This window comes from Myodes glareolus, chromosome X (genome assembly GCF_982192425.1).
Source record: "Myodes glareolus chromosome X, mMyoGla1.1, whole genome shotgun sequence".
Taxonomy (NCBI): domain Eukaryota; kingdom Metazoa; phylum Chordata; class Mammalia; order Rodentia; family Cricetidae; genus Myodes; species Myodes glareolus.
Window position 1 is genome coordinate 140,631,577 of NC_142053.1, and position 23,172 is coordinate 140,654,748.

The window sequence follows — 23,172 nt, forward strand, 5'->3', positions numbered from 1 at the left end:
TATCTTTTCTTTGGGGCCATGCTGATGATTTAACCCAGTCTTATACATGCTGGAGAAATGTTCTACTAGTGAGCTACATACCTAACCCCAAATATTTTGCATCTTAAAATTTTAATTTTGGTTCCTTTGTTGTACACTTTCCAAATCACTGACCTGCATTGATTTAAAATCTTGATGCCTAATCCTAAACTGATTGTATATTAATTTTTAAAATATGTCTTTTGACCAGAAATTCCCCACGTGTGTGTGTGTGTGTGTGTGTGTGTGTGTGTGTGTGTGCATGCTTCTCATTTGATTTTATTTTTTTGCAAAGAGGAAGAAATGTATTTATGGTTTAATTTTGCACAAAATCTTCAGATATCCAAGAAATGAACGCCCGGTGGAAACAGGAGCAGAGCAAATGGAGAACTACTAAGAGTCCACATGGAAACCCTCTTTGCCTGGACTCTGCTTTAGAGACAGTGAATTCCATGGTCTTCTTGGTGCATCTTTTCTTTGATTTGTAACCTCTTAGCCCTGCCTTAGAGTATATCTATCTCCATCTTATCTGGTATAAGCAAATGATATTGTTATGTAAGGAAAGATTCACTTGAGAAATGTTGTCATATATAACATTTGAATTGAATTATTTAGTTGTTCTATAAATTCCTGAAATATTGTATCTATCTCGAGCAGTCTAGGTAAAAGCTTATCTCAAGAGGAAAACACAACAGCTTTATAGAGGATCTTCAAGCTTTATCCTTATTATTTAAATAAAATTAGGGAGCCTCTGTTTTCATTCATTAAAATGCTTCCAATGTATAAGATTGTTAAGAAATGCATTACTGATCATATACCATCCAGTTTAACTGAAGTTAACTTCACATATCAAGGTAACAAACACTTAAAAACTAAATCTAAATCCATAAATTTCTATTTACTTATTAAAGTCTTAATTTTCCTAGATTCCTATATTTATTGATGAGTTTTCTTTGCCCCAATGGAATGCTAAAATGGCTCTTGCAGTCTGCAAAGAAATCATTTAAAACATTTGCTTGTCCTTGTTTTATTTCGAAGTCCTAGCACCAACTTTTTCTTCTTTAGAAATCTATACAATCTGATAGTGTTCTATGAAACTCATATAATAAATATGATTCACAATCACTACTGTATAATAATAACTGTTGGTAGATGCATACAGCTATAAGCAAGGAACAGTGACTCTGTGGATCTTTTTCCTTCAGATTCTCTCTGGAACATCTAAAGACTTTGTATTCATCATCCAGGACATATAAAAGATGTAAAAGTGAGTTCAAACCTACAAATCTCCTTTTTTACAGTGGTGCAAAGTCATTTTACCTTAGATATTCCAGGAGTAATAATACATATACTTTACAGGAGGATTGTATGCCTACATCATCGAAGAATAATTCCACTGAGGCTAAGACGCAGGTACACGGGGATGATCCTATATGTAGTTTTGAATGAGAGATAAAAACAGAATCAAAGGAGAATTTCATTGAAAATTTTGTTATTCTAGTTTGGAAACAATAAAATTCAGAGGAAACTAATTACTGGAAACAGCAGTGAGAATGGTAGTTGTCATGGTAGTTGTCCTTGAGTGGAGAAAAGGGTCCATTAGAAAGTGTACGAGGGGATTTTTCTGGGAGGAGGGTAAGGAACTGCTCACCATCATAGTTTAAATGCAAGTTAAGACTCACTCCTTAGTTAATGTCAGTATATTTGGCCATGTGTAGTTATATGTCAACAACAACAAAAAGTAGTGAGGGGTGGTAGTATACAACTGTAATCCCAGCATTTAAGAATCAGGAGTAAAGTGAGTTCAAGGTCAGCCCGAGTTACACAGTGAATTCAAAGTGCTATTATAGTGATAATCCCTCTCACGAATCTGTAAATGAATAAATACAAAAGTAAAAATAAAAAGTGAAACGAATGATAATAATGAAAATCAAGGTAAGAATCTAGAGATTTTCATTTTTGTCCCAACAAGGGGTCTGATTAGGTATGTGACCTAACCAGTGATACTTCTTTTTTTGTGTATGCAAAGCCTTCTGGGTATTCAAAGACTTCTGAGAAATAGAAAACTAGGATCAAGGGCTCAGTTTTAAGCACTGCAGAACTATAACACTGACTCTTTGCTCCTTATAATAGAATCACATTTTAAATGCAATTATGTTTCATAACAGAGAAAAGTAAAAATCATGGTTACTTCACTCTTCGAGAATATTTTAGTATCAATCTCACAGGGTTCCAAGAAGAAAGAAAATGTTTAAGTTTTGGTTTATTTGATCAGTAGCACAGAAGAAAGATTTTTCTCAGCCAGAGAGAGGCAACTAAAACCAGAGAGCACAAGCAGAAGAAATGTAGATTCAATTCATATACTATTGGTGGCCACAAAACTAATTATGAGCACCTAGACATTACCTCACCTGAGCAGCTCACTAAATACTCCTATAGCTAAAACGGGGGCTCTAAAAAGCTGGAGGTGAGGGTGAAGGGAGTCAGAAAGGAGGGGTGGGGGTGGGGAGTCATTCCTGCTCTGCGGCCACCATTCAGTCTTCCTTTCTATCCAAAGAACAAGACATAACTACGGTTTCCAACGTTCTTCTGTGTCTGCAACAAGAATGACAGCACTCGTTCGCCGGGCCACAAGAAGTCACAAATGTGCCACTTCTCACCTCTCTCCGCATCTTCATGTAGGGATCCACTGGGCGTGGTAATGGAGAATTCAGTTTGATTCCTATTTTCTTCAAAAAGTTCTTTGTGAATATGTCACAATCATAAATCTTGAATTTGCGCCCATAGAAGACAACATCTGCATTGATATTGAAGTGATACACAGTATAAAACTGATCCTCATCAGGAGGTGGGAGAGTAATCCGATGGCGCCTGATAGAAGTGCCTGGGGGAATAAATAACATAGTTTTTTAAACCATGTGGCTAGTAGGAAGTTACAGTATATCTCAGCAACAGCACTCCAGGCTTCTCTACAGTGGGGTAGTAGGCAAGGAGCCATATTTCTAGGACACAGCATTATACATTCAAATTCAAGTAAAAGTGAACCAAGACTTTTTAGGTCCAGAGTTTTCTGACCAGTCTGATAATGAAATTTGAGCTTCCTAAATGTTGTTAGGGAAATATTTGTATAAACCATAAAGACTGGAGGACAGGAATGGATATAAAAGAAGGGTGGAGTTAGCACAGTGAGCAAAAATGCCACTCTGCCATGTATCTTTCCTACAATAAATAGGTTTGCTTTCAGTTACTAGATAGAGCTCAATGAATTCAACTACACAAGCCATTAAGGTCCAAAACTAAAGTGCTCATAAAAAGCCATATGCTTAGCTCAAAAGCCAATAAATAAGCAAATAAACTAAAAAGCTTTAGTTTATATGTGCCAATACTGTGATTTATAGTATGAATGACTTTATGCAGCTTGAAAATTTCATAGAATCCTTTTTCATCTAGAAACTTATTCTTCCTTCCTCCATTGCCTCTGCCTATCTGCATCCAACTATCTCCATCAAATGAGGAATGCTAGAGACTTCATGGTTTCAGCCAGTACTCTGAGTCACAGGTTCTTGATTTCATCACATGTTTCTTAAACAACCCTATGTTGCTCATTCTCTCCTGGTAGAGACAAGGCGATAGTTTGTTGTTTGTTGTTCAACAGAGGTAAGCAGCAGCAAAAAGGACCATCCCTTTTTGAGCCAGTTTCCCAAGTCCCAGTTTGCAAGTTCCCCTTGAGAGATAGAATGAGAATGAGCTTGCCTCTGCAAACACAAGTGGCACAAGAGAGGAAAACTGACTTTATGAAACCTAAACCTCCTGTGAGCACTAGACTAAACAATAAACATTTCTGCCTTTTGTGTTGCAGGGAAGCACTGCCTCTATCTTCCAAGTCTATAAACCAACTTGCACTAGAAAGCAAGGCCATTTCTGTCTTTCCAAAGCTGTCTATGCATATAAACAGCCTTGAAGAGCAAGCTCCAAGCAAAGAGCAGTATGTCAAGATATACCAAACTGGAAACTACTCATGCAGAGTTGTCTCTCAATGTGTGTAACTGACTTAGGCCTGAGAATCTACCCTCAGGGCAAAGGAAAAGAGAACCAAAGCACACCAAGTTGCTAATGGTCCAGTAATACATGGCTTTGTGTAACCTCAGTATGGAAAGATTTTAATATAAAGATGTCAATTTACCCTCTTTGTATTGCATATAGTATTGAGAATACCTCCTTTTCTCAAAGTTTAGAAATACTTAAAACTTATTCATTCTTGTTCATTAAAAAACAGCTAATGAACAATCTTTATGTGCCGGGAACTGTGCTGGGCACTGTTTCATTACTCCACTTATCTTTTCAGTTTGTTGAGGAGAAATTAAGTAAAATCATTTTCATCTTTCTTCGTAGCAATTTTTAATTACTTGGTACATTAAATTAAAATAATAAAACTATAAAATTAGAACTGGCATAGGCTATTTTTAAATGTACTACATAAAAGATGATATAATTTACTGCAAAGAATTATACTTCAATTAGCCTTTAATTCATGCCATTGAAAACAGTATGCAAATTATTTAATCATTCAAGATTAGACATTTAGAACAAATTGCATACTTAAAATCTATAAAAGGATAAGCATTTCAGATATTTCCAGGAACTATTATATATCTCTTTAAAAATACTAGCATGGTGGCAGGTTATTAAACACTCAACAATCTGGAGCTTCTTCAAAACTTTCCTCTATGGAACTAGGGAAATGGCTCAGTAGATAAACCACTTGTTCCACCGATGTGGAGATCAGAGTCAGGCTCCCAGAACTCAGATAAATGGCTGACAGCAGTGGCAGCTCCCTGGAATGCCAGAACTCAAGAAGGGAGACAGGATACAGCGGGCAAACTGGCTAGATTAGACCAAATTTGTGAGCTGTGGCTTCAGTGAGAGAGTCTGCCTCAAGAAGCAGAGAGCGCTCAGGAAGACACCTGGCACTGACTTCATTCCACATGTACACACACGTGCCTGCACACACACCCGCACACACATGTGCGTGCACATACACTCGCACACACAGACACACACACTATATGTGTATATATATATATATATATACATATATATATATACACACACACAGAGAAATGCAAAACTTACACCTATACTGTGATGAATTGAATAATAAATGTCCTCCATCACCTTGGGCATATGAATACTGGGTCCCCAAATGATGGCACTATTTGGGAGATTTAGAAAGTGTGGCCTTGTTGAAGAAGTATGTTATTGAAGGCAGGCTTTGAGTTAGTTTCGCTTTGTGCTTGCTGTTCAAGATGTGAGCGCTCAACTTCCTTCCTTCACTCCACCCTCATGAACTCTCTCTGGAACTATAAGCTCAAATAAACCTTTCTTCTGTAGCTGTTTTGGTCATTGTATTTTATCTCTGCAATAAAATAGTAAGTAATGCATATACTTACAATTTTTACTTCATTATAAAAATTCAAATAAGTTATGTTTTAAGTATGACTCTGAATAGGAATATTATCATTTTCAAGGTATGAAGTAGACTATAGTGCATCTAAATAATAATAATGACAATAACCATCATAGTCCTAGAATAGACTTCCATTGATAGTTTCTCATCTAATCCTCCACTGAGACAGACAGTAAATGAAGCATCAATATTCACTTCATATAAGAGGAACTAAAGCGAAGAATGTTGAAGTATCTAGCCCAATGTTAAAACCCTAATAAATGAGAGAAAAGCATTTTGAATTTTAGATACCAGACTGACAAAACACTATTATTTTCCACAGTTTTCACTGAGTTATAGCTCACTGTACATCATCACTTACGTGAAGAAAAAGAGGAAGATCCATAAGCAAAATTGAATCAAAATTGGCTAAGGATTAATTTCCAGAACCATTCACCTGCCTACTTTAACAATCCCTTCATCACAGCATTTCCACCCATTCAAAACTTGCATCTCAGACCTCTCAGCTTCCTTATCTCAGCATCCAGTAGATTCTGTTATTTTTGAAAAGTAACAGAAAATAGTCTTGACTATCTTTGGGCTGGAAACAGAGAGCAGGTCTGTAGGTACCCAGGTCTTTTTCCCTTTTCTTCCTTGGCATTTCGCAGGGCTGTTTGACCTCTGGCCCCTGGAGATTCTGCACTAGCACTGGCTTGAGGGTAGCTTAGAAAGAACTTGGTTGTCTTTGTTATGGTAATTCCACCTGTAAACAAGGTTGCAGCTGTGGGCCCTACACGCCTCCCACGCCTGCCTCCCCCACCCCCAGCTGATTCTGCCTGAGGAGCTGGGAATGTATCAATCTATTCTACTGCTCCTGATGGGAGGGGGCCATGCCCTTTTGAACTCTCTTGCCTCCTGGTATAAATACCCGACTTGAGTTTAATAAAGGGCTTTTTCACTCTTTGGCAAGCGAGCAGGTCTCTTGTGTTTGTCTATTTAAACCCTTAGGACAGTAATCCATTCTCGTGGCCCTGGTTCAGGAAAGCGCGCTCCTGGATTAGGCCTGGGTATCCACAGAAAGTGCGGAGGCTTACACAGGTCTACTAAGAAACAAGAAAAAATTACTAACAAAAAATGTTAATGTCACAATACTGCATGAATCAGAATTCCAATGTGGATCATTTGAAATGTACAAGAGCTTTCAGTCATATATTCCTGCGATCTCTCAACTGTAGCCTCTAGGGATTATGACTAGTTATTGGGATTTGTATGTTTATGGTTTTCCATGATAAATGGCAAGAACTCTACCAGTGGGAATTTGCTCTAGAATGCCAGAGAAATGGGCAGGATGCCATGCCTTTGGCTTATACTGAAGAGCAGTTGAACTCATGAAGGTAAATAAATAAAAATGTCACACACACACACACACAGAAGAAGAAGAAATGAAAGCACCATGTCTGTTCTTTAATTTTTCTGGTGTTTATCTTCCCAGCTGTTCCATAAAACTAGCTGGAACATACATCCAGGCAAAACGTGCTTGCCTTCCAGTTCCTCCTCGTCTCCTCTCCATTTCAATATTTTATGCTATGCAAGCTTTAACTTTCTAACAGTTCCCTGTGGTATAGATCAAACTGACCATATATCCATTTAGACTTAACATGTTTCCATGCCATTCAGCTAGGACCTGCCTTAAATTTTGCTCATAACACAAAATTCAGCTTTGTAGAATTTACCTTTCAGAATTAAATATCTGACATTTATTTCAATTGTAAGTATATCTACTTTATTTCAATAACATTGCACACCAAGGGTGAACAAAAAAATATTTAAGTGAATGAATATAAAAATGGAATTACACTTGTCGCTGTGTCTACTAAATTTATATCCAGTGATCAGATATAGTAAATCATCATTCCTTTCTCTTGCATTCACTTTGTTCATCCACTAAAGTGACTATTCCAGGTTTATTGTTATTTTTCTAAAATGTCACCTTTGGAGTATGAGTTTTACAGGAATAACTTTTTCATATACTGATAAGCTGATACATACCTAGCAATGAATGAACAAAATGTTAAATATCCTGCATCTTTGAACAGAATGAGAAATAACCTAATAACCACATACAAGTCCCCATTCACCACTTCATCAGTACAAAAATATAGACTGCTAAATTCTGTAACATCCTCTTGCATTGCTACCTTTGTGCCTACTTGTTATTACACATTCTATGATCCATTCCCAAATATCTCCCAACATCTTATCCCACCACTTTCCCACTCATTTAATTCATGTTATCCTTCTAGACTGTGTGTTGGGGAATATTATTTTCAGGTATGCGACTTTTGTTTATGCTGTATTGATTAACTGTGAAACTATGATTCTTTGCTTGTCTAAAGTATCTGATGGTCCTAATAAATAGCCGAACAGCCAATAGTGAGGCAGAAGCAAGAATAGGCAAGGCTGGCAGGCAGAAAGTATAAATAGGAGGAATCAGGGAAGAGGGAGAACAAAAAGAGGAGGACATCAGGGGCCAGCCACCCAGCTACACAGCAAGCCATGGGGACAGAAGCAACGAAAGGTATACAGAAAGGGAGAAAGATAAAAGTCCAGAGGCAAAAGTAGTCAGGATCATTTAAGAAAAGCTGTCAAAAAAACAAGCCAAGCTAAGGCCACACATTCATAACTAAGAATAAGCTTTTATGTGTGATTTATTTGGGGACTGGGTGGTGGCCCCCCAAAAAAGCCAAAAGAATAAAACACCACACAACAATTGTGTTTTCTTTCTCTTCTGCCTTTAACTAGGGAAGCTTTTGAGGCACCACTCAGATTCTAAGTTCCTAAGTGGTTTCTGGCTTTCCCACTTCTGGTCCCTCAAGCATCCAGTACCACGGATGATACCTGCATTGTGTAACAAGAATTATATACCACCTCCCATTCTCCCTTCCTTTCTCCATATCTCATTGCTTCTACAATAATTATTGAATGGTCACTATGCATTAAACACACATCTTTACTTTCTTCTGCTCTTAAATTCTTTTTCAAAATTGTTTATTTTTGTGTGTTTGTTGTATGCATGGAGACATGTCTGTGTGTACATGCTAGTGTGTGTGTGTGTGTGTGTGTGTGTGTGTAGAGCAAATGTCATACCTAAGGTTTGTTCTATTCTACCTTTTTTCAAAGAGCATGTCTCTCTGAACCTGGAACTCACTGAATTGGTAAGAACAGCTGGCCAGTAAGGTTCAGCAATCTTTTTGTCTCTACCTTCCCAGTGCTAGGATTACAGATGTGCACCACCATGTCTGGCTTCTTACATGGTTCGTGGGGAATCCTTACTCAGGTCTTTGTGCTTGTGAAAAGGCACTTTACTGACTGTGCCATCTCCTAGCCCTTTCAGTTTTAAATTCTAGGTTGTTCCACTTATTTCTAATTCCTGTTGCAATGTTTACCCTCCTAGGGTATCAAACTTAGCAAAACGAAATACAAAGTGCCCAATTAAATCTGAATTGCAGAAAAACAATGAATAATTTTTAACGTAAGTATATCCCATGTAGTATTTGGGATGTAGCTATACTAAAAATTTCATTTCTTACCTGAAATTCAAACTTAACTGTTCAGATCACATTTTATCTGGTAACCTTACTGTTTCCCCCTCTACTTTACGGGATTAAATGCTTAGATATAGAATGTACCTGATACAAATGCATGGCATACAAATAAGGAATTTAGTTTGTGAACACATTTGCTTCATTCAAGTAAATTACTATTTTTAAAAAGTATAAGGATACTACCCAGTTGAGGAACCAAAAGAAGCAATTAATATGGATCATTGTTCTTAATCAAGGCTGCTCTAACAACCACATAAAAGCCAGTTGTCAACTGCAGGTCTGCAGTATCAAAACATATGAGTCCCTAACTGAGACTTACTGGTCTTGAACATGCCAGAATCATGCTGTGTTTCTAATCATTATCTTTTTCTTTAACACAGATTAGTTTGGACATGATGGTACTGGACTCACAATTTTTCTGTTGGATGAGTAGGGTTAAGTTTCTGAGTTTACCTGCCATTACTGGCCTGATGTAAAATTGTTTTAACTACATTTCAGCACAGAGGCAACAAATTTTATAAATATAATATATATAACCCCAAAGAGAGCTATGTCTTGACAAGAAATTGAAGCAAGTTTTAAGCTGTGACAATGAATTATTTGATTCATAACACACACAAATCTCTTTGCCAACAAGAGCGCATATATTACAATACATTATTCTGAATAGAAGTTGCAGGTAAACTGATTACATATTTTTGAATAACCCTAATGGATGCCTCTTGTTGTCTCTAGCTTATCCCAAGTGCCTTGCACTCTATAGAAAGAAAAAATAGTAGAAACAACTAAAATGGTATGTATTGGGGAATTATGATTTATCCAGTTGCACTGATTACTGAGCTATAAGGGCCACATGGAATAAGTGCATCTGGCCTCTCAGTAAATTAGAAAGATATCAAAACCATTTAGAGCAAACAGGAACACAATCAGTGCATAATACCTAACCTTGACCCCAAGCCTCTTCTTCCCTAGGACCCACAGGTGCATGAGAGGCAGTAGCAGGCAATTGAAGACACAAAGACTACCTGCTCTAAAACATTAGCTTTTCAAGTCCACTTTCTTTCCCTAGATTACTTAAGAAAGCCCGAAGAAGGCATGTAAATGAGTTTTCAAATTATTCACTACCTGAGCAGACCTTCCTTAATGACAATCATAATAGCTATTTCAAAAGAAATGGGTCTCTCTGTAAACAGAACCTGATGGCAGAGTGGTTATTTGTGCTTGCTTTCGACAGGATTTGTTACAGTCCACCAGGTTTCTCCACTCTGTTGACTAATGCAATGGCATTACACAGTGTGATTACTGTGTATGCTGTCCACAACCTCTGAGCTGCATCTTTGCCAACAAAATGTCCTAGCCACTTCAGCCTTTACCTCTCTAGTATTGTAATTACAGACAACACGCAGTCCATTTGATGCCAAGGCTCAGACTCAGGGCTCTGTGCATGCTAGATAAGCCAATCAGAAATTCTTATTTTTTCAGAGACATTAAAATAGTCTTTTGCTCAGGGTTTCTTTCCCCATATCTTTATAAATAAGAAAGATTCCCCCTCCTCACATAATAATAATTTTCAAGTGAATCATTATAACTCATCATGAAAACTACTTTTGTGAGTTTTGAAATTAAGAAATTAAGAAAAATATACTTTTCTAAAATCCTTGTAGAGGTTGCATTTGACAATTTGTGGATATGTTCATGAAATAAAAACATACTAGACAAGGACCACTAAAGTTTGAGAATATTAAATTTTCATCTAAAACTAATACCTGAGTAGAGAGATGGCTCAGTAAGTAAAAATCTTGTCATGCAAGCTTGAGGACTCAAGCTCCAATCCTTAGCAACCATAATCAAAACAAAAGAAAAGAAAACTGGGCATGGTAGCACATGTCTAGACTCCAGAGCTATAGAGGTAATGACAGAAAGATCCTTGGTGCTTGCTGGCCAGCTAACCTAGATGAATAAGTGAGTCCCAGGTTCAACTCACTTATTTTATTGTTACAGAGATCCTGTAACAAAAAAATAATGTAGCCAATCATGGTGTCATACATCTTTGATCCCAAGACTCCGGAAGCAGAGGCAAGTGGATATCCATGAGTTCAAGACCACCCTGATCTATATACCAACTTCCAGTCCATACCTACAGATACATAATTAGACTCTGTTTCAAAAAAGATAATAAAATAAGGAAAGCATTGAAGGAAGAATATGAAGTTGATCTGTGACCTACCTCCACAAATAAATATGCCTACACACATTCACAAGTAATAATAAAAATCTAACAATTCAAGCAAATAATGAAGTTTGGGGTATCTTGGAACTTCTAGTCCCCCATTTGTGCAAGCTGGGTATAACAGTAGGAAAGGTAATCCAAAGGTAAACAAAGCTTGGTTAGGGAATATCAGAGCAAGGAAAAGCCTAGAAAAAAGAATATTTTATTTTAGGAGCCAGAGGTAGCTCAGTGGTTAAGAGCACTTTGTGCTATTGTAGAGAATGCAAATTCACTTCGCAGCTCCCACATGGCAACTCACATCTATCTGTAATTCCAATTCCAGAGGATTCAATGCCTTCTTTGGGCTATACAGCTACAAACATACATGCAGTACACATATATACATGCAGGCAAACACTCATACAAATAAAAATAAATCTTTAGAATGTATTTTTTTTTTGCTAAAACAATACTGTCCATATACTAACTGAATATACTAAAGTAGCACATGGTCATAAAAATGAAAAGTTGTAAACTTTCCCTTTATGTTCAATATTTCAAACATTCCTGGTATACATTTCCAGATTGTTTTGTTGTTATTGTTTGTTTGTTTGAGACAAAGTCTCTCAACAGAGTCCTGGTTGTCCTAAAGCTAACTACATAAATCAGGCTGGCTTTAAACTCACAGAGATCCTCCTACCTCTGTCTTCTGAGAGCTAGAATTAAAAATATACATCACTATACCTGGCCTTGTTGATTTAAAAAAAAAAATCTTTCCATGTGAAAATAATTCTCCCCAAGAGTCTAAAACTGCTTGTCCCTTTACAAAATAAAATGTCACATTTTTACCCTTAAAGTCTGTGAAAACCTTTTTCAAAACTTCTATTTATCTAGCTAGCTAGCTAGCTACCTAACTATCTATCTATTTATTTATTTTGAGGCAGGATTTCTCTATGTAACAGCTCTCGCTGTCCTGGAACTAGCTCTGTAGACTAGGTTGACCTCAAATTCACAGAGATCCACCTGCCTCTGCATCCCGGGTGATAGGACTAAAGGCCTGTGCTGCCACTGCCTGACCCTTTTTTCTTTTTAATGTATCTTTATATTTCTTAAAAGATTTACTGAAAAATCATTGATACTGGCCAGAGAACAGATAGCATAGGAGCAGAGATGCAGAGTAATGGGGCTGCTCACCCTCACAAAAGGAAACAAGCTGATTCTGGTTATAATCTGGGTGCCTGATTCCCAGTCCAGGTTTCTAGTCTTGTTTTGTTTTTCCCTACAAGGTTCTAACTGCTTGGAAAATATCATCATATAGATGCCTCAACAGTCCTTTGAAGGTGTAATGCCTCCCAATGCATCACAGCAACAAACGTCATCTTATTCTATCCTCTGGTCTTGGGCTTTCAAAGATAATAGGTATTTAACAAATACTTTTTGGCAGTGCCAACTGGCTCCAAATTCAGCATCCCATATACCAGACACAATAAAGCTACACAATCAGGAAGAAAAAAATCCTTGATTTTTTTTTATAAGTCTCTGCTTGCAACCCAATTTCCTCTTTAAATTTGTCATGTTAAATCACTATGCAGGCACTAGGCCTAAATAAGTACTAAGTAAGCAAAAATCTTATTCAGCATGGGCATAAATTATGAGACATAGCAATAAGAAAGTAGTAAGTAGAAAACTTATGTGTTAAATATAGAAAGGAAGAATGGAAAGACTAAAACAACAAACTTTCAGTAAATATTAAATATATGTGGCACCTGGGCTCTAAATATTCATGTACACTAAATATATGTCAGTAAATATTCATGAGTACTAAATATTTATAAGACCTTAATTTGATCACTCATTCATTGGTGACATCAATTTTGGCCCCAAGTGCACCCTGCCCAAGAAACACAAACAAAACTTATTAATATTCAGTAGGACTACTGGTGAGCTCCAGCTGTGGCCAAGCATCCTCATCTCCATACTTATCAATCTGAGTAAGTGCAAGCCTTTGGCCAAATCTTCTCCTGTCTGTAATTCTCCTTGTTTTACTATTTCTCTCTAAGCTACACTACTTTCTAGCAAGTCTTATAAAGTGGGGCATGGAGGTGCTGTCTATCTAAGGACTCGGGTCGAGTGTTCCTTCCTTCAATTTAAACTGGGTTCAACATGTCTTTCCCCCTATTACTCACTGCATTTTTCCCTATGTCTGTCTGTCTGACTAGTTGGTTTGATTTTGCAGTGTTGCAAATAGAACTCAGGGCCTTGCATGTGCTGGGCAAGGGCTTTATAACTAAACTACATTCCCAGTCCTCACTACACATTTTAAATTAATGTATTATATGATTCATTCATTTGAATTTGGTTCATGAGTCTTCTCTTTGTTGGTCTATGGGAAAGTCTGTCTACACACTTCTTGGAGTTCAGCACTACTCCAAAGTATTATGTAAGCTGCCACATAAATAATACATAATGAATGAAATCAAAATTGTAGACAGAGAGTCCATAGTAGGCGACTATCCCATTCCTATAATCAAACAATGAGAACAGCATAAGTTTGAATAACAGCAAAGAGAAAAGACATGGGTATGTGTTTTGCTGAAAATCAAGAACAGGATAGTAGGGTAAGTTTGAAGAAGTGGGGAAAAGAAAAATGATAGAGAGTATAGTCAGAGAGGGAAGTTTCAAAGTCAGAAATATTTCAGGCGACAGTACTCCAAAAGACAACACACACACACACACACACACATACACATACACACACACACACACTATTGCAGTTGAAAATTATGGCTCCTTAGAGAATAAGAGACTCTAGAAAGTCATTTACATCAACACCAAACACCCAAATCCCCTTCTATTTTCCTACTGTACTGTTAGTGAAAAGCAACATTCAAATGCATTCACTTAGATATCAAAGACATTTATCAAGTACACTTGAGTCTTCCTATTACAAGCATCCTTTTATAGTGCTCTATCTTACACATGAAAAATTGTCAGTCCTGTCCCCATCATAATTGCTATCCCTTGATGGCATCCAGAATTCAGTCTCACTCCAGAATAAGAAGCACAGCACAAAATGAAATGTCACCTCCTTTGATCTCTAGTATCAGCTTCTCTGTGGCCACAAGGTTAACTCTCATCTACAACAGAAGTAGGATAAAGATAAAGACTACAGGCATGTATAGAGCAAAGAAACAGGGTTCTGTTGAAATACTATACTGGTTAATCTTGTTGATTTGATTGGACTCAGAAATACCAGGAAACTAGAAAAACATACCATGGTTACAACTGTGAGGACATTTCCAGAATGATTACATTAGGACAGTGCTGATCTAACAAAGAGGATAACCGAGACTATAATGAAGGAATTAATACATTAATGGATTCAAAACATGAATAGATCATTTTGAGGGATGTAGAACTGTAGCAAGTGGGTTCTAATTGAAGGAAGTAGATCACTGGAATATCATTGACAGTTTTATCTTGTTCTGGCCTCTGATACTTTTCTACTCTGCTTGCTGATCATCATAATGTCAGCTACTCCACTGCGCTCCATATCCCTCAATGCTGAGCTGAAACATAAGCAAAATTGATATCTCCTCCTTTAAGTTTTCTGGGATTTTTTTTTATCAGAAATTGGTCACAGCAATATTAAAACTAACTACCACAATAAAACAAATATCAAGGTCATGATAATTACCATAAATAGTGTTAGTTAGCAGTAGATAAGAAAAGCTAGAATGACACAAATAACAGGCAGAAAATTCAAGAAAAAAGAAATAATAGCACCCTGAAATTTGCAGGGAAGAAACATTTTTTTTCTCCCAATAAAAAAGAAGTAATAGCATCCTGGATAATGTAGTGAAGTGATGCACTGGTGCCAAAGAAACCAAAAGATTTGAAGACATGGTAACAAACACATGAGAGTTTGCTATATTAGTGTACTACAAACAGAGGATAAAAATGGCCTATATTGAGTTATAAGTAAGAAATATGCTAAGTCACTATCACAAACTACAGGCTAATGTCATGTTAATATTCATTGCTTCACATAACTAAGATACCTAAGTATTAGTATGGGGCCTTTCAAAAAGCTAAAGACAAACAATATATAAGGGCATGAGTTAGAAGCAAAAGAACCATAATGTTGTTTTAAATAGATACCTTGAGGCAGTCCGCTATTTATCACTTCTGGTTCATTTACTTGAATGGTGTCATCTTCAAGGTAGAAATAGATTTTATAGTATCTTATTCTATACTTTTCTTGCCTTTTATCAGGCACTTCATCTTCCAAATAGGCATCAAAAGATAATACCTGTTGGAATCATAATTAGAAACTGTGAAAAAAATCAGCAAACTTAAAATCAATAAATCTATGCCCTGTACAATCTTTGTTTAAGAAAAGAGTTGGGTTTTCCCAAGACATTCTATATATCAGCTAAGAGAACAGATATACAATTTAGGTAATAGTATATGAAGATAATTTGACTTTTACCACCTTCTGGTTACAACAAAGAAACTATATTAAATTAATAAGCCCAACTTTCAGTTCCACAATAAGTAAACTTTGGTTTATCTTTGGAATCTCAAAAAGGGACTCAAAATGTGTGTCAGAGGCACAAAATCCTTTTTCTTTCAATGATGAACAAAAATGCATTTATTTTTCCCATAAAAGTAGCACAAAGCTACCTTGGTTACAGGGGTAAAATTATCCTCAGTCTTACTGATTGCTTTCCTTCACATAACTCAAAAATGTAGACCTGGAAACCTTCTAAAAGCATGGATACTCTACCTGCTTTTTCTTCAGGAAGCTAAATAATCTAGCTCTGACCTGGCAATGTGGGTGTAGAAAGGGGTGGATTCTAAAGTGGTTAAGGTAAAACCAAAGGCAGTAAAAAACTGAACAAAAATGAGGACATGACCGATTCAAGGTATGGCTGAGGAAAAGGTTTTTATTGGAGAGAGAGAGAGAAAGAGAGAGAGAGAGAGAGAGAGAGAGAGAGAGAGAGAACAGTCAGAGGCCTCTGGAAAAGTTCACGGCAGGAAGAGAAAGTAGTATACTAGACATGGCCAGTAGACTGAAACAGGCCATGAGAGGAGAAAGATGGGGGAGTGAGAGAACAAGAGGAGAGAGAGGCGAGAGGGCCAAAAGAAACCAGAGGACAGAGAGATCTTGTGGCTGTAATGGCAGTTATATAGGAATCAGAAGCTGGGGGAAGGGAAGCAAAGCTCAGGGCCTGGAGATGGGGGGTAGGGGTGGGAAGTGATAAGAGGAGCCAGGACTCTGTAACAGGTGTGTGTGATGTTGGGAAAGTCTGGCCAGTATGCATTTTGTATGCTATTAGGCACCACAGTTAGACATTTTCCCTGAGTTTCTTTGGGACCTGACAAAAATATTCTAGAAAAATTCCTTAACCACTTTGGAAAACCATTTCCCAACAAGAAAAATAAAATCCTTCCCAGCCCCCCACATATTTAAGTAAGTGCTTCTTCTGGAAAACCCACTTTAATAGTTACTCTTTTGTGCCATGTGGCATGAATTGCATTATGTCTTTAACCTTTCAAATCACTCTCAACTGGATGACCTGCTCATATAGAAGGACACAGAAATTGAGAACAATTGGTGGAACAATATTTCTATGATTTTAAACTTAATGTGGGCCAGACTCATTGAAAGTTCCATTTAAATATTCCCTTTGTCTCTTATATTTAATTGGTTTTTTTGTTTATGTAGTATATATACACATGTGTGCAACCGCACTTGACTGTGTTCTCAAGGACAGAGAATGACATCTGATGTCCTGCTTTATCATTCTCTACAATCTTCCCTTGAGGGTCCCTCACTGAACCTGGAATTAGGTTGGCAGCCAATAAGCCTCAGTGAGTCTCCTGTCTCCACCTCCAAAAAGCACTGATGTAACAGGCACAAGTGTGACCACACTCAGCTTTTAATGTGGGTGCTGGAGATTCAAAATCTGAGTGTGGCCACATTTCTGTTTGTAAGCCCAGTGTTCCTTCTTTAAGTTAAGTGTGTGCTTCTGATAGAAATGAGTTAATTATTCCTGGAATGATTTAACATTATGTTTTCTTTTATTGTTTTAGTAAGAGTATGATATATATAATATATTACATACATACATATATATATATACTTTATTAGTATGTACCTGAAGTTATGTATGTGCGCCATTTGCATACTAGCCTACCAAGGTCAGAAAAGTGCATTGGATCCCCAAAAACTGGAATTACAGGTGGTTGTGAACCATCATGTCAGTACTGAGAACTAAACCAAGATCTTTTGCAAGAACAGTAAGTGCTTTTAATCACTGAGTCACCTTTCCAGCCTACAACTGTGTATTTTAATAAGGGTAACTGAATGCTCCTACTGGATAAACTGATGTGCATTTTGTCCATTTTAAATAATCGCAGCATTAAATCATATAAACAATTAACATTTTCAATTTTAATTATAAAAATCAAAGAAGGGGCTGGCCTTGGTGGTCAATTATTGTTCAGGTATGAGGTGAGTGAAAAGACACCTAAAAGCCAATGAGGTTCAGCAGATAAAAGTACTTGTCCACAAGTCTGACGATCTGAGGTCAATTTCTAGAATGCTGTGGGATAATCCTTCTGAATGCTGTGAATATATATTACTCTCATTGGTTTATAATAAAGCTTATTTGGTCAATAGTAAGGCAGAATAAGGCAGGAAGGAAAGCAAAACTGAAAATATGAAGAGGAAGAAGGGCAGACTCAGGGGAGATGCAAGCCAGCTGCCAGAAAAACAAGGCATGCTAGAGTACAGGTGGCCACAAGCCATGTGGCAAAATGTAGATTAATTAAAATGGGTTAATATAAGTTGTAAGATCTAGTTAGTGATAAGCCTGCACTATAGGCTGAGCATTTTGTGATTAATATAAGCTTTTGTGTGATTGTTTGGAATTGGGCAATTGGGACAGGAAAGCTCTACCTCCATTTACATTGGAACCCATGGTAAAAAGAAAAAAAATCCAGACACAGTGGCCCAGGTTTGTAATTATAATACCCATGACCAAATAGGAAGCAGAAACAGTAGTGACAAAAACAAGAGTTTTTTCCTCAATAATAAAATAGAAGCAGAGAACACACTCTAAAATTGTCCTCTTATCTCTAAATAAGTGCCATTGCATGTGTCCCCATACTCACACTCCATCTAGACTAAAGAAGTAAATACAAAAATAAGTGCTTTCAAAGACAAATGAACTCCATCTACCCGAGAATTCAGGAAAAGGGATTTTAAACCTGTTAAAAATGAAAATTTATAGAAACATAACTTTGAATCTAGTCCGGTTACTAATGCCTATAATCCTGGTACTTGGGAGGCTAAGCAAAAGGATTGCCACCAGTTCATAGCAATAGTGACTTTCATGCAAACCTAAGCTACAAAATGAGAGCCTGTCTCAGATAAAATAGTGGAGATGATGATACAAAGTTTATCATCATTTGTAAGTTAAACAGAGTAGAGACTAGATTAAATCCAGAGGATATAATTGCTTGCAAATTTTTATTGTGTGTGTGTGTGTGTGTGTCTGTGTGTGTACATATGTGTGTGCATGAACATACATACCATGGGGTCAAAATACATCTTGAAAGAACCAGTTCTCGTCTTATGCCATGTGGGTTTTGGGGATCAAACTCAGGTCTCTAGATGTGAGAGCAAATGCTTCTACCCACTGAGAAATTTTGCTATTCCTCCCTTTTTAAAATGCAATTTTCTTGAAAGCAGAATGTGAGATGTCATTTGGTAGAATGTGTGATGATCAGTTTACCACATGCCACCATGTAGTATTGACCACATGAAGTTACCTGCCTGACCACCATGGCATTTGAAGAATTTTGACCACAGAGATTACAGAATATGAAATCATCTCTAGAAGACAGGTATATGAGGAAAAATTGTTTTAGAAGGGAAAAACTTTAATGTTTGTATTTCTGAATTCAGGATCATGTTATAATTAAAGTTGAGAAATACAAAGCAGTCCAAAGTACATTTTGATGGGTAAACTTGTTATAATTTAACACACAGTACAAATTTATCTTTGAATGGAAAAGTTAAACTTATTTTCATGTCCAAAGAGTTATTTGCTTTTGAAGAGACAAAACTAAAGCCATTTTAAACCCAGGCCCACCCATCTTTGTGAGAGTCTAACCTAGCAGGCACCCCACTCTAGGTGACCCATCCCATGTACCTATGAATTCAGAGAAAAGCCACAATAAGCCCCAAAACTGCCTGGTTGCCCAGATACTTGAGAACAGCCAATTAGAAGCTAGACAAACAAGTTTTGTTTGTTTGTTTTTTACAGTTATCGGGTGGTTTTGTGGAAACTTACAAAAATCCCCTCTTGATTCAGAGTCAACTATCCCCCTGCCCAATCCAGTAACACCAAGGCATGTAACTCCCCATTTGGAGTTTTACCTTTAAAGACCCCTGCACTGTGAGCTCTGAGCCTTTCTCCCTGACCTGCTCCATTGTTGCAGTGCATAGGACAAAGGCCCTGCTTACAAGCCTGTAAAACAATAAAAAAAAAAAACAAACGTGTAATTTCATTGAAGGTCAGCTCTGGTGGTCTTGCTGGGTGGTCTCGCCCCTCAGACATAACATTTTGGGGGATTGTTCAGGATTTCTGGATTCCCTATGACCCCCGGACCTCTGCCCCAAAAGTTTCAGACAGACTGGTGAGTGCCTCCCCCCTCCTTTCAGTTTCTTTTACATTTCTGATTGCTTCAGAGATATGGAATCCTCCAAAGATCCAGTTTTTCTGGTTTTTCTCAAACAGCACACTGGAAGGCGGCTGGGGCGAGGCTCTGGGAGACATCCCAGGTCCTGACAGGAGCAGGGACTAAGCAACCCTGCTGGGGACCAAGTGCTCCAAAGTACAAGGTCTTTGGTATTTTAGAGTCTGGAGTCCAGGGCTCATCAAGACCACAGACCTCTGACTCTGTTTGCAAAGTATTTTTCCTCTCCTTGGGTCCTTGTGTTTGTCTTGTTCTTTGTATCTTTGTTCACTGTTTTGACAATTGACCTGACACTGCTAACATGGGACAGACTCCCTCTCCTCCCTTAGAGCTTTGCCTTGCATGTTGGGGTGATGGTAAGGTGACTGCAAAAAAAAAACAAAAAAAAAAAAAAAAACAAAAAAACAAAAACCAACAGCAAAAAACCCCAGTGATTCCAGGCTTATAAGTGCAGTGGAAAATGTTGGTTCCAGACCAGTCACCCAGATCAGATCAGATTTCCTATATAGTCACCAGGTTAAAGTTTTGGCTGCTGAGCGAAAACCCAGGGGTCTTGTCTCTGCCCCAGTCCTACAAAGGAATTGGATGAGGAGGATATCTTTCCTCCACACTATACACCTCCTTTGCCCCCACCCAACCTGCCAAGGACAATGCTGGAGAAGCTCCATTGTTAGAGAATCAGGCAGCAAGTAGAGGGCCAGCCCAGGCTACCCACAGACTCTGTTGGCAAGTCTCAAGGCAGGGGCCGGGTGGCCAACTAATATAAATAAGGTTTATGATGTGAGACAAGGACCTGTGGAGAGCCCCACAGCCTTCCTGGAACTTTGCAGATGGCATTCAGGTGCTATACTCCCTATGACCTAGAGGTTCCAGAGACAGAAATATCCTTGATTTTTGCTTTTATGAACCAGGCAGCTCCAGATATAAAGAAAAAGCTCCAAAACCTAGATAGACTAGGGGAAAGAAATATCAGAGATTTGATAATGGTGGCAGAGAGAGTTTTTAACACTAGGGAAAGTGCAGAGAAAAAAGAACTCAAAAATGAAAAAGACAAGAGAAGAACCTAGCCCAAGAGTTAGAGGAATGCCACCATTGGGAGTTGGCCAAGATTTTGGCCATATCAAGAGAGTTAGATGATGGCCTATGCCAGGGAATACAACAAGCAGCTTCTAGCTACAGAGAGGGCAGAAACAAAGATCAGAAAAACCCGAGACTACTAGGGAGAAATCAGTGTTTATACTGAAAGGAGAAAGGACACCGGGCAAGAGAATATCCAAAGAAGCAGCAAAAGACCAAAGTCCTGCAGCTAGATGTGGACAGTGATTAGGGGAGTCAAGCTTCAACCTTCCTCCCTAAACCCAGGGTAACCCTAAAGGTGGAGGGAAAGAAAATTGACTTTATGGTAGATACCAGAGCATAAAACTCAGTGTTTCTAAAACAAGAGGAGCTATATCTAAAAAAAGATCTGGGTACAGGGAACTAAACACTACTCATGGACTACCCAAAGAACAGTGAATTTAGGAATGGGACAGGTAACCCATTCTTTCCTGGTGATACTAGAATGCCCATATCCCCTCCTGGGCCAAGACTTGCTTACAAACATGAAAGCAAATACATTTCTCTAGTGACAGGCTAAGCGACTCAATCATAATGGGGCGCCAGTCCAAATTCTGGTCACCAGCATCTTGACTGAAGAATACAGACTCCACCAGAAACACGTGGAACCTGATTCTTCCATGCAGGATTGGCTTCAAAAGTTTCCCTCAGCATGGGCAGAGACTGAAGGCATAGGGTTAACATCCCACCAGTCTCCTGTTGATATAGAGTTTAAGTCAGGGGCAGATCCTGTAAAAGTCCGCAAGTTTCCCATGCCCCTCAAAGCAAGGAGGGGAATTACTCCAAATGTAAGGCAACTGCTGGAACTTGGAATCCTGAGACCCATTCAGCTGGCCTGAAACAAACCCCCTGCTGCTGGAGGGGGGAGGGAGGAGAAGCCTTACTCTAATGATTACTGGTCAGTGCAGGACCTTAGAGGTAAGCAAGGGGATAGTGGATATCCATCCCACAGTGCCAAACCCTTAAACTTTTCTCAGTACACTGCTCCCTGACCAGCAGTGGTACATGGTCCTGGACTTAAGGATGCATTTTGCTTTTGAATGGCAAGACCCAGAGATTGGGATTAGTGACTAATTAACTCGGACCAAGCTGCCACAAGGATTCAAAAACTCCCCCACCATCTTTGATGAGGCCCTATACAAGGACTTGAGTGAGTACCAACCCCCAGAAACCAGATATAAGCCTGTTATAATACGTTGATGACCTGTTGATTGCTGCTGCCTATTCTGAAAGGGACAAAGAATCTACTGCAGGCCCTCGGAAGCCTGGGATACAAAGGTAATATACTTGGGGTATGTCCTCAAAGGAGGTTTGAGATAGCTCTCAGATGCCCACAAGGAAATGTGCTGAAAATTTCCACCCTCTGTTTCTGCTAAGCAGGTGAGGGAATTCCTGGGTACCTCCAGGTTCTGCTGCCTCTGGATTTCAGGGTTTGCTGAACTAGCCAAGCCCCTATATGAGGCCACAAAGGGGGAACAAGGTTTTATTTGGACAGAGGACAGATAAGAGGCATTTGACACCCTCAAGCAGAGGCTTCTAGAAGCCCTGGCACTAGGACTGCCAGATACGACCAAGCCCTTCTACCTGTTTGTGGATGAGCATAGGGCATACTCACACAGACCCTAGGGCCGTGGAAAAGGCAGGTAGCTTACCTGTCCAAGAAACTAGACCCCATGGGCACGGGCTGGCACCCTTGCCTTCACATCATAGTGGCAGTGGCCATACTGGTCAAGGCAAGTCAGAGTCTAGCCACCATTCTGGGGATTGACTGGGAATTACATTGTGCATATAGACTTCAGAGTTCAGGGCAGGTAGAAAGAATAAATAGAACCCTAAAAGAGATCTTGACTCTTGGATATTGGTGCAGACTGGGTTACTCTCCTTCTCTTTGCCTTATACTGGGTGAGAAACTCCCTGTATCAGATGGGCCTAGCTTCCTTTGAAGTCATGTTTGGTACCCCTCCTCCTATTATTCTCAGCCTCCAATCTGAACTTTTTGCAGAACT

General features: G+C 38.5%; 1 protein-coding gene across 2 annotated transcripts in view; it reads right to left on the reverse strand.

Moving 5' to 3' along the window:
• The window catches only part of Efhc2 (EF-hand domain containing 2), a 175,137-nt gene that overhangs the window by 92,760 nt on the left and 59,205 nt on the right, over positions 1-23,172 (reverse strand). For both annotated transcript variants that reach the window (XM_085684528.2, XM_048461553.3), the window contains exons 3-4: positions 15,440-15,590; positions 2,679-2,902 (exon numbers count right to left, since the gene is read on the reverse strand). In XM_085684528.2, coding sequence (XP_085540654.1) covers positions 2,679-2,902; positions 15,440-15,590 — 375 coding nt within the window. The remainder of the gene's footprint in view (positions 1-2,678; positions 2,903-15,439; positions 15,591-23,172) is intronic.